The sequence below is a fragment of the Melanotaenia boesemani genome, chromosome 24 (genome assembly GCF_017639745.1).
Source record: "Melanotaenia boesemani isolate fMelBoe1 chromosome 24, fMelBoe1.pri, whole genome shotgun sequence".
Classification (NCBI taxonomy): domain Eukaryota; kingdom Metazoa; phylum Chordata; class Actinopteri; order Atheriniformes; family Melanotaeniidae; genus Melanotaenia; species Melanotaenia boesemani.
This window is the reverse complement of record NC_055705.1, coordinates 15,466,616-15,482,185: the sequence shown is the minus strand read 5'-3', so window position 1 is coordinate 15,482,185 and position 15,570 is coordinate 15,466,616. Positions and strand designations below refer to the sequence as shown.

The 15,570-nt window shown below is 37.2% G+C and overlaps 3 protein-coding genes across 4 annotated transcripts; all 3 read right to left on the bottom strand.

The window, feature by feature from the left end:
• Positions 1-8,607: 8,607 nt before the first annotated feature.
• LOC121635193 (gamma-crystallin M2-like) lies at positions 8,608-10,552 on the bottom strand. The gene is made up of 3 exons (XM_041978276.1): positions 10,535-10,552; positions 9,122-9,364; positions 8,608-8,880 (listed from the first exon to the last, which is right to left on the bottom strand). Exons 1-3 carry the CDS (start codon positions 10,550-10,552, stop codon positions 8,608-8,610), a joined length of 534 nt encoding a protein of 177 aa, XP_041834210.1.
• Positions 10,553-11,118: 566 nt separating this feature from the next.
• Positions 11,119-11,973, bottom strand: LOC121635765 (gamma-crystallin S-1-like). Its single transcript, XM_041979087.1, has 3 exons — positions 11,965-11,973; positions 11,648-11,890; positions 11,119-11,388 (listed from the first exon to the last, which is right to left on the bottom strand). Exons 1-3 carry the CDS (start codon positions 11,971-11,973, stop codon positions 11,119-11,121), a joined length of 522 nt encoding a protein of 173 aa, XP_041835021.1.
• A 1,943-nt stretch (positions 11,974-13,916) lies between these two features.
• On the bottom strand, positions 13,917-15,065 carry LOC121635750 (gamma-crystallin M2-like). Of its 2 annotated transcripts, none has more exons than XM_041979064.1 (3): positions 15,057-15,065; positions 14,723-14,965; positions 13,917-14,192 (listed from the first exon to the last, which is right to left on the bottom strand). In XM_041979064.1, the coding sequence occupies exons 1-3, from the start codon at positions 15,063-15,065 to the stop codon at positions 13,917-13,919; spliced, it is 528 nt and encodes a 175-aa protein (XP_041834998.1). The 2 variants fall into 2 exon arrangements, with proteins under 2 accessions (XP_041834998.1, XP_041834999.1); XM_041979065.1 differs by having other exon boundaries at positions 14,732-14,965.
• Positions 15,066-15,570: the final 505 nt, after the last annotated feature.

Below are 15,570 nucleotides of genomic sequence, written 5' to 3'. Positions count from 1 at the left end.
TTGTTTGTGCTCTTCTTCGAAATTGCTTGATCAGCGTCGGGAGATGCCAGAACGGATCTGCGAGTGATAAAAGTTCCAGTTCAAACATGAGCTTAGCTCAGCAGCTCTGTAACTGATTTGCGACATCTCATGTTTACCCTTTCACCACATGTCTTCTAATACCACATCACTGATTTTTATTCTTCCGTTTTGGCAGATCCACAAGCATGATATATAAGAACACATCCTGTAACAGGAAATTACAATTTGCAGTCTTAGCTTCTTATCTGTGTCTGCAGTGTGTGTTAAAAGTTTATTTGCTCCTTATTATAAGTCTGCAAACTCTTTCTCTATATATTTTTATCTAAAACAAATAAAAGGGAGAAGGTGCAAAAATTGACATGAATTAGTTTGCAGGTCTGACTTTCAGTGTTCAGGAAGTGTCTTATAATCCACATAATTAGGGCATCAGGATGCAAACTAAGTAAACATTGTGACCACATTTTCCTCTACAAATCAGATCTGCTTTGTAACAATGACTACTGATAAGCAAAGTACCATAAAAAAATAAAAAGGAAAAATTGAAAGTCTAAATATATTTTATTCTATCTTATATTTATTTTAAATTTATATCTTACAATTTTTGACCTAATTCTTCACTTTTCACTGAGTCATTTTGTCTATTTTGAAATGAAAGAATAACAGTTCAGGATTCCTGTCATATAATGCAACTCTTAGACCACTGGATGGCTCTCAAATCTACATCCTAGTGGTCGGATGACTTCTGTACTCCCACGAAATCCAACACCCTATGACTCTGTGACACCAATTGGTTTGATATGTCTGCTTTTTTACTCACTCTTAGCTCAAGACATTTGATATTTTTGTACTCTAAAATGATATTTCTTCAAACTATGAAGAAACTAGGTTTGATTAAAAAATAATTTACTAAAGCTGTAGAGACCAGTGAAAGCCGTTATAAGTCTTCAAGTGTCCATTTCATGCTCATTGACAAGTTTATGAATTTATTATGTGAGTCTACTAGAATAGATTTGCAAGCTTTAATAGTCAAGGCACTTTGACTGTTATACTTAAACTAAACCGTTGTTGTAGTAACCGTCATGTCAACACAAGATATGTTTTTACCATAAGGTCAGAAGTTCAGTTACATTCCCGCCACTTGGTGGCGGGACACCTACCTGAACACCTAACTGACCCATTCCCGCCCCTTAGTGTTGGGTGTTCAACAAACTCCAATAAACAGAAGAAGACTCAGCTAGCCGATAGCCTGTAGCGAAAGTTATGATGAAGTATTTAATATGCACAGCTTCTTGCTCCATACAGTCTATGGCTGGCACTCTGTAACTCCAGGGTAGTTCATTTTGCAATGTGATGCTGCCACAAAAAAAAAAAAAAGCTATTTAAGAGCTTCAACCCTTGGATCCCTATTTTGGGCACTTTTTCTTTCTTTTATTTTTTTCTAAGATTGATTTTTTTCCAAGACTTTCAGAAAAGAAAAAAATAGCACACGCAAGCTCAAAACTTTAAAATAGTTCCCTGTTGGTTGTACATCATAGGATGTTGATGATGGGCTCAATTGTTTTAAGTATTAAAAAAAAAAAAAAAAAATTGTGCTACACCTTTGCAATGTATGGTAATGTATGTGGATGTGGCAGGGGAAGATGCAGAAAATCTCTCAGGTGCAGTGTAAAGGCAAACTCCTGTGCTCCCTCGTGTATTCATGTCCCTGCTTTGAAAAGAGGTCTATCTGAAGATCTGGAATTCAGTTAATACAAACTAATTAACAAGTTCCCTCAAAATACTACCTTCATAAAGTCTGACAAAGAGAGTAAACATAAAAAATTCAAATTGGTATTATCAATTTATTTTATCTGAGTGGAAGTCTTTCTTTCAACTCCTCATTTATTAGGTTCTTTTCTTTCAGATCCTCCAGAAGACTCTTAACAGTCTCCTTCGCTCTCCGTTCTCGGGCTTTTGCATTCAGCTTCTCCCACTCTAGACTCGCCGCTCTAGCCAAAGCGTCACTGAGTCTGGCCTTTAAACGAGTGGGAGAACTTGGCAAAGCATATTGGTCCTAGTAGATTGAAGAATGAAAATGTTTTCAGTGATGTTTATTAAGGCAAGTTGTTTTTGTTTGAGTAATGTTAATGAATATGCTATTTTTTGCTCTCTAAAGTTGCTATATTCACATTGAATTGTCCTGTACATGAAATGTACTATACAAATAAACTGCCTTATAACTTCACTAACTTCACTTGTAAACTACAGGCAAAGAGGGAGGGAAATAGTAATGGGTTAATCTGTTGGTGTTAGATCAATGTTTATTTTATTTAATCCTCTTATATCAAAACATCACAGAGTGAATGATTATACAGGTAAACAACAAGAATGCATAATAACACAAATATATATCAGTGCATGAGATTTTCTCTTGTGCCCTGAGAGATCTGATGGGATGGTTAACTGGTTAAGATTGTGAAATGTAATGGAAGCATTCAGTGTTAACTAGCTTTTTCAATAAACCAAACACGTGACTGCAGGTCAACCAGCTTATGAAATGATGGAGGCTGAACTGGACTGGGTACCATCCCTGCATCTGGGACACACATCTGTTACAACCACAAACGAAGAAGACGGGATCAGCTGAGGAAAGAGACACTGCAAGCAGCAGAGATGGAGTCCACCAGGATGCAGACACTGGAGAGCTACAGACCATGAAAAGGACACCTGATGCTGGTGAAAAAAGCAGTCAGCAACTGGGTGAGGAGGAACATCTGATGCTGGAGAGGAAAGCGGTCAGCTACAGACCAGAGAGGAGACACATAAGGCTGGAGAAGAAGGTGATCAGCTGATCACAGAGGATGAGACACATGATGATGATGTACGTGTAAAGTTAGACACTTGGAAGTTTTAATTTTATATTTCTTTGTGCAAAAATGTGCAAGTCTTTTATGTTTTTGTACATGACTTAAACATAAATAATTAAGTATGTCAATGGCATTTATGTTGTCTTCTTGACTCTTCATTGCCTCTCTTAAGCACATAAATAACCAGTGTCAGTTTTGATAATGAAAATTACTCTACATCACTGATTACATTAAAAATCTTGTGGAGATACTGAATAGGAAATATGGTTGTTAACCAAATGAACTGTTTTACCTATTAATATATGTAGTTTTTATTGAAATTTAGTCAGAAAAAACAGTAGCAGCACAACAGTAAACAGATACAATAGCAATAAAAGAAAATACGAAATATGTGCATGCCACGTAATATAAATAAAAACACTGCCAACTGCCTCCAGCTTAAACAGCATAACCGCAGCATGTGTGCATGTCTCCGCCATCCCAGCCATACATGTGCAGTCGTCTGGGACCGGTGTTATGTCAAGAACAGCATGTCTGCCAAGATTCGCATGCCCATCGCATGAACGCATGCAACTAAGCAAGTAAAATCTACTCGTGTCATTGTAATCATTTCTAAGACATTTCACATCTAGAATCAATGTTTTTTATTGTTTTTTTATGGCAATATATTATTTGAGAGCTGTACTTTAGTAATATTTAGAGCTACCCCACTGGGTAAAACATCCTTTATTAACTTCTTTAGCTCATTTAAAAAGTGTAACCTTTTTCTGTCCACAGTGTTTTTGGCAGCATTTCAGTCACTTAGGTAAAATTTGTCCGTGATGGGTTAAAAAACACGCCACAATCTTCCACTCAAATGATGCAGAAATGATTTTTTTTTTAAATTATCACATGTTTTGGGTGGTCAAATATAATAACAAGGGAAAACAATAAAAGTGGATGAGCTGGTTATAAGTTTTATATGGTTCATATGACTCCCCATGTTTAATGGCTATTTCGATCAAAGTGCTGGACAGAGATAAAAGCAAGAATTAAAACATAGCACACTTATAAATCATAAATATAAGTTTCTCAAGTGACACCACCATCAAGTGTCAAGCATGTTAATATGTGAGTTTTTTTTAAACATACTACTAACTAAACTTCTGCTCCTCCTGTCTTTGTTGTTTATATACATCCAAAATGGTGCGTGGGGGGCGTGTCTGCTAGTTAGGTCAAGTCTGACATTTAGCAACCAAACATAAACACTCTAAAAAAGCCGGTTATTTTTAACAAAGAAAAATAAACAAATAAAAAATAAAAAGGTTAGTGGGACGCTGGGGCTACAGATGCAGAACACATCTGTCATGTCTGGCAGCTCTTAAAAGAAGTTATTTAATAAATAGTTTAATTAAATGTTTTTTATTTTATATATTTTTATTATAAATTTATAATTTATTTAATGAAAGTTTATTTCATTTTAACCTTTTATTTTAAATACATTTTATCATTGCATCATTTTATTAATGAAATTTCCATCTTTTTTAAGTTCCGGCATTTTTTTTTATTTGCTTTTGTTTATTTGCTGTTAAGACCTTATATTTATGTTTGTAAGCCTAATGTGAGATTTTAAATTTGTTCTTGTGGGGGCCTGGTTTTGCTCAATTAATTATGATTCTATTGGGCGTCTTGTTATGTGAGCAGTTTCATAAAAAATTATATATAAATGTCTTTGTGAAAATCATTGTATTTTTTTCATCATGTGATATTTCACAAGGTTTTAGTTGTTGTGAATTTGGTTTAATTACTAAATACAAATGAAACCAAGAGTGAGATCAAACAAAACATTCTTAATGTGTGAATGGCCCCTGGACAGTTTTGTACTGGAAAAGTTGGGCCCCAGTGTAAAAAAGGTTAAGAACCCTTGCCCTAGACAAGGTGATTAGTCCTAGAGAGGAACTGAATGTGGACCATACTAAATAAATCGTAATACAATATTTTTCATCATTGAGATTTTAAGTAATTATCAAACAGCAAAGATTTAATTATTTGTTGTGTGTGCTGATACAGAGAATGAATGAATGAATATAAATATACATCCCACATCTCAAAGGTTCTCTATTGGTCTGAGATCTGGTGACTGATTTAAGCCTTGTGACATGCTGGAAGTAATCATCGAAGGATGGACATGGATAACAATACTCATATAGGCTGTGGTGTTTATACCTTGTTCAGTTGGTACAAATGGTCATAAAGTTTTTCATATCTTTTATTGTTAAATTTTGTGAATTGTAACTTCAGACTCCTGTTCTTAATTGACAGGAAGGGCCTGTGGTCTTCTGCTGCTGTAGCCCATCTGCTTCCAAGTTGGACGTGCTGAACATTCAGAGACAATATCCTACATACCTTGGTAGTAATGAGTGCTCATTTGAGTAACTGTTGCCTTTGTCCTCTGATATCAACCAAAGATTTTCATCCAGGTAACTGCTGCTCATTGGATATTTCCTCTTTTCCAGACTGTTTTCTGTGAACCCTAGAGATGGTTGTGTGTGGAAAAACCCAGTAGATCAGATGTTTCTGAAATATTTAGAGAGGGGAAATAAATCCTCTTTTTTTTCCATTCTGATGCTTGGTTTGAACTTGAGCAAGTCGTCTTCACCATGTCTACATGACTAAATGTTTTGAGTTGCTGCCATGTGATTGGCTGATTAGCTATTTGTGTTAAACAAGCAATTAATCAGGTGTACTTTATAAAGTAACCAGTGAGGTTAAATAGATAAATATATACATACATAGAACACAAAATTAAAAGGGAAAAACAAAATGCTGGGCGATACTGCAAACTTTGGTTTTGATCCGATACCAAAATTTGCAATTAATCCAGGGTTAGTATCACCATTACTGATACCAATAATGATACCAGTACCGACACTTTTTGCTTAAAATTTCACAATCATTTAGGACTTCGGTTATCGGATGGGATCAAATATTGAAAATGGGTTGTTTAAAAGGGAAATCCAGATTCCAAAATTGGCTTGGCTCATGTAATCCAATCCCGGTTGTTATCCAGATTAAACCCTCAGTTTAGATTGTTCAAAACTTTTGAGTAGGATCCAGAATAAAAAGACAGGATTATCCTGATCCCAACAGAGGGTAGGTACAACCTAAATGTTAATCAAATCATAGAACTTTTTATTCTGTGAATATGCTTATATTGTATTTTGCACCTTACTTGTTCAACCATTACAGTGATAAAGTGGTTAAAATAAGGCATAGGCTCCTACTAAGCCTTTCAGCAGAGTAAAGCAAGAATAAAACACAACATCATCTTGTCTCCATGGAAATACATCCCCAAACAAAATCTATAACAAACACACAAACAATAAATCAATCTTTTTATCAGCCATCACTACATAATCAGAAAAGAACCTGTCAAAAATAATGTCAAACGGCTGCATCCCTCACTACACGTCTCGCCCGTCCCTCATTGTTACGTCCCCCCCGCTAGGGATCAGGGAAAACGCAGCAAAACAATAAAGATCCGATATAAAAGGAAAAACAGGTATTTTATTTCTACACAACACAAATCCAAAATCCAGTCACAAAACACACCGGGAGCGTTAAAGATAACAGAAAAGATCCTATGAAAGAAAAAACCCGGAAATATCTACAGTTTTTAAATAAACAAACGAAAAGTGTCCTTTTTCAGGTTTTATATTTAAACAGTAACCCAACAAAAATCAACCAGAAACCCTGGGAGTCATACACTAAGAAAACAAAAAAAAAAAAACACACACACAGCTAATAAACTCAGGGCGTCTCTTTAACGAGATTCAGATAATCAAACAGTTAAACATAAATGTTTGTCAAAAGCAAAAGTTCATTCAAAAACACAAATTTAACTGAGAGAGTCTTTTCACCACTTACAGACAAACCAGAAAGCTCAGTATCCAATTTCACCATCTAACAACTTTACCATCCAATTCACACAGTTTCTATCTCAGACCAAAGCCACCCTTGGCGCACTGGTGTTACCCAACCACACAGCCGCCCCGACAGGTTGACAATGACCAGCTTTTATGGGTGAGTAGTCCATCTGGGCGGTCTTCCGGGTAGCATCGTCGTCCAATCCGGCCGCCGGAGGGAGGGAACTTGGAGGAGGTCAGCAGCCAATCCTGGGAGTGCTGCGGCACATCAGTTCTGCATACTTTGCATGCTCTGTATGCTCGGCCCACAAGGCCTGGGGCCGTAACACTCATTCTGACAGAAAGCCAGAGGTTGGGCCGGTACCTCACTACGGGGCTCAGGTGCGTCTTAACATTGTCACAGAGACGTTCCCGGAGTATTCGCAATGTAGTTGTTAACGGTATAGTTTTATATTTGTTGTGGCTCCGATGAGAAGTCATAAAATTATACATAGAAGTGGATGTTCATGATTTCCTGTGTGTTGTGGCAAAGGGAAAAGTACTTAAAGTAACCTCATACAATCTCTTCTACCTGTTGTTCTTCACATAGCCGGAAGTCCACATACATGCTGGAAATCCGAATTTGGTGATCCTGAAAACTGGGACTCTGGATCAGGGTGGTGCAATCCAATGTTGCTTTGAACAACTGGGGTAAAAGTAATATGGATTACGTAATCTGCTGTTCTGAAAAATGGGATTCCCAAATCCGGATAGCCTTTATCCAGATTGATTTTTTGAACAACCGGCCCTTAATAATTTTGTCTTTTATCATTGTCGATTATTATTATTAGAATCAAACACAGTGTAGAGATTATTGTCAAATAAAACATTTTTTATTGCCAAACTGAATGGCAGAACTGAACATTTTAAATTTAAGCTTTTTTTGTAATTACTTGTAAAGAATATAAAAAAACAACATCAATAATGTAACAAAATAAAATAACTGTTATTCCTGTTTATCACACAATTGTTTAAGAAAAATAAAGTCAAGTGCAAATTAGCTAAAAAAAAAAATAAATAAAAATAAAATAACAAAAGCTATTTTGGTTGGCTTTCAATCACATTCTTTGGCTTTTTGCTCCCAAAGCACTCTGTAAAAAATATTGATCTTATCACGCTGGTATTGATCGACACGATACTCACCTTGGTATAGATAATATTGATATTTGGATCGATCTGGCCAGCCTTAGTGGGTAGTGCTAAGTTCAAAGTTCACTCCTGCGAGCCAACGTTTCCAACCACCCAAAACACACTAAACACTCACATATAGTCTTACTTCAAAAGCTTGAGCAATTTCTACAGATTTAGTGTTCATCATTCTTCTTCTGCTTTTTTCCCCTTCCTGATCCTCTTCTTCTTCTCTAAAAGATGCAGAACTTTTCTGTATCTTTTTTGCATACAGTTAAGTTGTCTAACTTTTTGTTGTTGTGCCTACATATCGGCTGGGTTGTATTTTTTCCCACAGTTTCTGGCACAGGCTGTCTTTTACAAAATAAAATCTGCTGGCATCCCTCTGTAAATCCCTCTGAATCATCAGTGGACAGTTTCAGTCTTATTGTTTCTAGGCTTTACCGTTGGCTACCCACTGGCACATTTCTCTCTTAGGATAATAAAATTCATCTTATTTTGTTTTCACATACAAGAAAAGTTATTCCTTTTCTTTTAGTTTAGTTTCATAATAAAAATGAATTAAAACACACCCATTCAGCTGCAGTTTGTCTACACTTGTGGGTTTATTTGCAGGAGAGTTCACTTGGAAAAGTGAGAAACAGGGAAGTGAGTTGTTCTTATTGTGATTAAATGTCAACAACATGTCTAATGGAGCCCACAGTGGAGTGCAGAGCCCCCCACTCAGAGTGACGTCTGTATTCACCTTTTTCTAGCAGGTACTGACGCCCCCTGTAATTTGGATTCTCATAGAAGACCCAGATTCCATCCTGAACATTGGCTGAGTGGATGTCACGGTAGCGCCAACGGTCCTGCAGGTTGGGCAGGTCCTGACTTAACTCCATCATCTGGCCACTGAAGTCTGGACGTTCATAGATGCGGATCCTGTACCTGCTGGATGGCTTAAACATTGAAGAATAAAGATACATGTTAGTAATAAATATGCTGATTTGGAGTTTTCTTTAGTATTTGTGCCAACTTAAGATAAAATGTTATGGATCCAGCACCATTTTCAACATCATGATAAAGTAACCGAGAAGAAATAAATAACTTCAAACTGAGAGACTGGAATGACAGACGAATAAATTATGTTATTGCTCAGATTTTTCATATGATAAATATATTCTTGACTGGAGAACTTACCTGTCTGATAAGACGACAGGAGCGAATGGTTTCATTGAAGCCATTCCAGCTCTGGTAATTTGGATACTCCCCTTTCATGAGGATGTACTGGTAGCCCATATACTGGGGTCTCTCATAGATGACCCAGGCCCCACCCTCCACACGGATGGAGTTACAGCGACTGAAGTGTGAGCTGAGCTCAGGACAGTCGCTGCTGCATTCGTAGTAGTGACCCTGGAAGTTCTTGTCCTCATAAAAGAAGATCTACAGGTGAGAGACAAGATTAACCCTCAGCTCCAAAATTGCTTACCCATATTGAAATAAGTGTATCTCCACAACCACAGGGTGTATTTAAGTACTTTTAGGGTCACATCAAAAAGGAATACTTTTGAGATTTGTTAAGATGTGTAAATATCAATATGTGTTACTGGTGAAGAATAAAAGAAGATGGCACATAGCACAAATGAAAAAAATTAAAGGTTTGCCCAAAAACAAACACAGGATTAATCTGAATAACATCCCTTTGGAATGATGCCTATCAGATCATAGTACATTGTGAACATTATCTCTGCAAAGTCTGGTAAAGTAAAACACAAATTTAGAGAGGTTTTTAGTAAACAGTTAACAGGAGGTCTCCAAAATGGCCATTTTGCTATGTTTTGGCTACACCTATCCTCAAAGTCCCCCATTTAGGGGACCTCAGATTTTAAAAGGCTGAAAAGTCATGTTAGTTGTACAGTTCAACTTCTGTTCTAAAATACTCATAATAAATCCTAGTGTTATGTGTCAGCTGAAACATAGTCTGCTTTGTCGCCTCCTAGTGACCAAAAAAGAAAATTCTCTGCTTTGATTTTTTTTTGCGGGGTTTTAATTACCGCCCTCAAATCATTTTGAGGCAAAATTACATTTTTAAATGTATTATTTTTAGCAGATAATCTATGGTGGGGGTATAAGCGGATGTGTGTAATGGCTTGTTTTACTTTCAATATGCATGAGTGGCTTTTTTTTTTATCATGTAAAGCACTTTGTGTTGCCTTCATCATGAAAAGTGCTTTATAAATGAAGTTAAATTGATTTGATTTGATATGATATAGTCTGCAAAATAAATGTGTGTAATAAACAATCTAAACAGGGCTAACTGGAAACCAGTTGCCTGGGTTTTATACAAAAAATAGAGAACTTCAGAATGTCTATTCTTTTGATTCTTTCCATTATACCAGCTTTTTCAGTTCCCATTAACCTTTTGTAATCCAGGGATTAAAATGTATACAAGCCCTTTGAGGAATAATGAAAATAATTCAATATTTGACTGAATGATTTAGCCCAAAAAAGAATAGGGATCTACGAGCTAAAGGTAAACACATCTCAGAGAAAGTGAGCTGTAAGCAACAATCCCATACTTATTTTGTCATATATTAGAGCCACATTACCAACCTTTCCTGTGCGCTCCATTGTCATCAAATGTTCCTCCTCAGCCAATCAAATCCAAGCCTCTGCAGTCACACTGCATCCCTGATGGTTCACTTTTATATAAAGGCAGATGAAATGCATCACCAGCACAGTTATTGTCATTTAGATGAGCTCTCCATTAATACATTAGCTGATTCTGCAATTGTTTCAGCATGTCCCTTCTTTATTTCTTTTATAAGTGGTGATGCAAAAATTTGGACTGAATGTTGCATAAACCCTAGACCATTTTTAGTTAGGATGCATTAAATGATTATGCTTAATTTGATTTGTTTATTTTTCCAGCATTGATGTATATGCTAATTGTGTTGCATATGACTGTTTTTCAATCTTTAATTTATATGGATGTGAAACCAGCTGCTTTGCCCTTCAGTTTATATTCTGTATCTATGATGCTTAATCAGAACTTTATATTAAAAATAATTTCTGCATGGTTTGTGAAAAGTGTAATAAATGTGTAATAAATGATAAGCAACCAAGTTGAATTTTATTTCGTGTATTTATTTATTTTTTTAAAGCTGCACGTTGAGCATTTATAAATTTTGTTCTTACTAATTCCTAACCCGACGGATAGATCCAACACTGGGCTGCATGCCCCCCCACGCAGAATAGCGTCTGTATTCACCCTTCTCCAGCAGGTACTGGCGCCCCCTGTAGTTGGGGTGCTCGTAGAAGATCCAGGCCCCTTCAAACACTTTGCAAGAGTGGACGTCACGGTTCTGCCAGCGCTCACGGAAGTTGGGCATGTTGTCTGCCAGTTCCATCGACTCACCCTCAAAATTGGGCTTTTCCCAAACCTTCATCCTCCATGAATTCCCCAACTGGAAGCAAGAAATGAACGATTAAAATAAACGAAACAAAAGAAAATAGAAAATCTGTGGTGATTAAAGGATGGAGAAGGAGCAAAGTGTGCCCCCCAAAATGTAAAAATTCTAACTAAGCTTTGAATCTGACATGTAACCTATAAAGTCTGTTATGATATTTATTTGGGTTGCCACAAGCTGATTTTATGTTTTGGAAACATTGATGAACAAACAGTTTATAAAATATCGGGTAAAACACTGTTTTCTTTTAACTTACATGCCTAATAATACGACAAGACCTGACGGCTTCGTTGATGCCCAGCCAGTACTGGTAGTCTGGATACTGTCCTGGGCTCAGCACATATTGGTAACCCATGTAGTTTGGTCTCTCGTACACAACCCAGAATCCCCCCTCCACCTTGATGGAGTTGCAGTGGGTGATGTAAGTATGCAGCTCGCTGGAGTCATTATCGCACTCGTGGAATCGACCCCCGAAGTTTCTGTCCTCATAAAAGATGATCTGGAAATAGACACATTTTGATAAATCTGTGAACTAGATTAGAGTAAAACATGTCAAAGTGAAACATACAGTACCTTCTCCATAGTTAAGATCAATAGTTTTGCTGTGTTAAATATGAGTTTAAAGCAGCCACTTCCAATATTCTCTTTATACAGAACTAGAACAACATAACTAAGCACATGGTTTGCTTTGTGTGAATTGGATTATTCAAAGAGCGATTCAAATATTTATCCAGGCTGATCACATTGTTCTGAAGCAGTGACTCCTGTTTTCCTAAACAATGCAAATGCAAAGTGCAAAGCACCAAAAAGCTACTGGATGCAGCAGAGCGTGCTGACAAAAACAAGGGCACTGCAGGACATTTGGGTTGAAATGAAGCGCTCACAGCTGAGTCAGTGACACAGCAGGAAGGCAGGAAGGCACTAGAGGCTTCACAGATAATATGCAACAATTTTACCCTCTTTACTTCAAACAATGTTAAATTTGTCACTGGAATTAGCACTTTGGCTGATTGTTTGCTACTGTAGATATATAAATTGTAAAGTTCCACTAAATTAAGAATCCTAAAATAAAATGGGTAATTTTCATGAATAAAAGGACGGAATTTTCCATCTGTTCAGTCCTAATTCTTTGTGACCGTTTCACCTTTTCGCTAGTGCCAACATCAGGACGTTTCCATTTGTACTCGATAGAATTATATAAAACCATAACAAGGAGATTACTGCTGTGTCCACTGAGCACATTAAAGTAGCCCTATGTAAAGTTTTTTTGTTTTATCTGTGACACTGCATTACTTTGTAGCAGAATTTCATTTATGGTACCATGTTACATTCTAGCAACTGGATATCAACACACTGGCCATATTGAATGCACATTGTGGCTGATTTATCAAAGGAATGCAAGAGTACATTATTGAAGAAAAAAGAGAAAACAGAGAGAGAAAGCTAAAGAGCAAGAAATAAGACATTGGAGTAAGTTTTACTGGCTGGAGAGAGCTCAGAGAAGAGACAGGATGGGAGATGGATGTTGAATTAGTCGTTGATAGGGGGTGTATCTCCCACAGTTCAGTAGTGTGGCTTTTATGCTCCTGGGAGGAGCAATCGACTGTTGTAAATACTGAAATGCTAATGTGTCTCCAGGCTGTTGTTTTCCTATTAGGAGTATTTATGTGACATGAAGGCTTTTGCAACCAATGAATTGTAAAAAGTGTTAGCTGTTACTATGTAGGTCTAATTGTATATTTTGTAGAATCTGAACTGCCGATATAACACCTCAGTGCACCTGCAGATTTGCAGAGAAACATTTAATTTCAAGTATGAGAAAAGTGCAGTAATTCTCTTGCAGGTCTGAATGTAAGGGCATCATATAATTGTTGTTTTTGTTAAGGTAACTAACACTGATTTAACCATCATTCCTCCATTACATCGCTTTCTGTCATGCTGTACTGCCACGTTTCTACAGTAGTTCAGAATGGACAAACCATGCTCTGTCTCTGCAGTGTGTGAAGTGTTTTATACATTTTTCACATCCACTATACTTTATTAGATGCATTTGAAAGGGAGAAGGTGAAGTGAGTTATAGAACTGGTTGAAATCTGTAGCTTGTCTGAGGAAAAAATGTCAATAAACCCGACACACTGCTTTTTTAGAAGGACTATTCCCACAATATGTCTTTCACATGTTTTTGCTTGGTTCTCCTATTTTATTTTTGCCAAGAAAGGAAACATGTAACATTTAATTCCATTGATTTCTATGTGGGAATTTGTTGTTTTTAGAAGTATTACCCAGCCTGAGAGAACAGCTGTATTATATGTATTTAGGAAAATGAATAAGATAAAGTGAAAGAACTCAGCTCAGCAAACAAGGAAATTAGATATTAGATATTTCCAGTACAGTCTTTTCTGCAAATCAGTGGTGAACCATGACAGATATTTCAGAAACTCCACAAGGACAGAAGGAATTGTTTGCGTCTTCTTTATTATTTTATTTATTGTGAAGTGCAAGAGTTTAGAGATGGTCTTTTTAAATTAAAACTCTGTGATCCTGCGGAAGGAGCCAACACCAGGCGAGGATGCCCCCCAGTCGTTGTGCTGCCGGTATTCGCCTCGCTCCACCAGATACTGGTGCCCCCTGTAGTTGGGGAGGTCAAAGAAAACCCAGGCGCCGTCTGTCACCACGCAGGAGTAGGCCTCACGCATCTTATAGGTGTCATAGACTGAAGGGCAGTCATCAGAGCACTCCACCATCTGCCCTCCAAAGTCTGGCCTCTCATATAGCCGCAGCTTCCAAGCACTGCTGTAAACCTGCAAGACCAAGTCACAACCCTAATCCCTTTAACCCAGCGATGTTAAGTGCATTTATTATGCATCGTTATTATAAATAATTAATATTTTTACTCATGCATCAGTTTTCTTTTATCCTAAGACCATTTTGACTTATCACTTTACTAGGTTCCTGGAACTTCTAAAGAACTACCCATGAGTATAATTATGGTAAAACTTCTTTTCTGAGACATTTTTAAATCACGTTTCCGGTCACTTGCGTGCCAAAAAGCAAAACAAGAAGCTAAAAGATGCTAAATTGTTCTGCAGAATTGTGAAACTTCAGCTTCTGCAGTCATTTTGCATCCATTTGACCAGATTTTCTGTAGATTTGTCTGCATGATTTTTTTTTTTTTTTGGAAAATGCTGCAAATGTGCTCCCCTTTCTCTGCTTGTTTAGTGTTCTGACTTAACAAACAGTGCCTGTTTGAATTGCTGTCCTGCTGCAAACACATTTCCTGACACATCCAACGAAGAGTTTTTTACTTCATGACTGCATGAGCAACTCTTACATTCTTTACAGCACGGCAGGATTTGACGCTGTCGCTGAAGGCCATCCATTGCTGGTTGTCAGTGTACTCCCCAGGGCTGAGAACATACTGGAAACCCTTGAAGTTGGGCCTCTCATAGATCACCCACACGCCGCTATCCACCCGGATGGAGTTGCAGCGAGTGAAGTATGTGTGCAGGTCGGCACAGTCGCTGCTGCAGTTGTAGCAGCGACCCTGAAATTTCTTCTCCTCAAAAAAAGTGATCTGTAAAAAACATGTTCGATCAATGCATAAACCTCAGAAGCTTTTTAAAGTTCTTTGAAATCCATGCTGGTAGTTAAAGGTTTTGTCTTACCTTCCCCATTTGGATGCACTGTAGACCTAATTTTTTGCTGCAGCCCCCTCAAAGTATTTATTGATAAACAAAATGTGCAGAGTGTGGCAAGTCTTTGATACCCAAATGAAGTAGATTTACATATCAGCAAAATGGCTTGGAGCTGTTTGATTTGCCTTTGTTCCGGCCTGATGATAACTCTGTATCAAACACATGCTGGAACAGTGAAGGCAGAGGTTCGGTGTCAGCTCCAGTGACCTGAATGATCATTTCACTGAATCACATTCAAGTATTTCATTGTTTCAGCTGTGATTGTGTCTAATCTGCTTGAAACTCTGACACTTTATTCTGGTTTGGATGAATAAAAGTACAGATGCAAAGTGGTCAGTTAAATGTGCAAATGCACAAAATAGAAATAATTCAGCATTTAATATATTTTTTTTTGTGTAGTTTTAAATTAGTTAAAATTAGTTTACTCCCCAAAGAGTTGTGATGCTAATGTATGCTTTAATTTCTCAAATAAGATAATTCTAGT

What these genes read in the sequence shown, in the direction of transcription:
- LOC121635193 (XM_041978276.1), bottom strand. An exon ending in CCTGTCGTCTTATCAGACAG is followed by an intron (nt 8,881 to 9,121) that starts GTAAGTTCTCCA and finishes TCAATGTTTAAG; the next exon opens with CCATCCAGCAGGTACAGGAT.
- LOC121635765 (XM_041979087.1), bottom strand. An exon ending in CTTGTCGTATTATTAGGCAT is followed by an intron (nt 11,389 to 11,647) that starts GTAAGTTAAAAG and finishes TCTTGCTTCCAG; the next exon opens with TTGGGGAATTCATGGAGGAT.
- LOC121635750 (XM_041979064.1), bottom strand. An exon ending in CCTGCCGTGCTGTAAAGAAT is followed by an intron (nt 14,193 to 14,722) that starts GTAAGAGTTGCT and finishes TTGGTCTTGCAG; the next exon opens with GTTTACAGCAGTGCTTGGAA.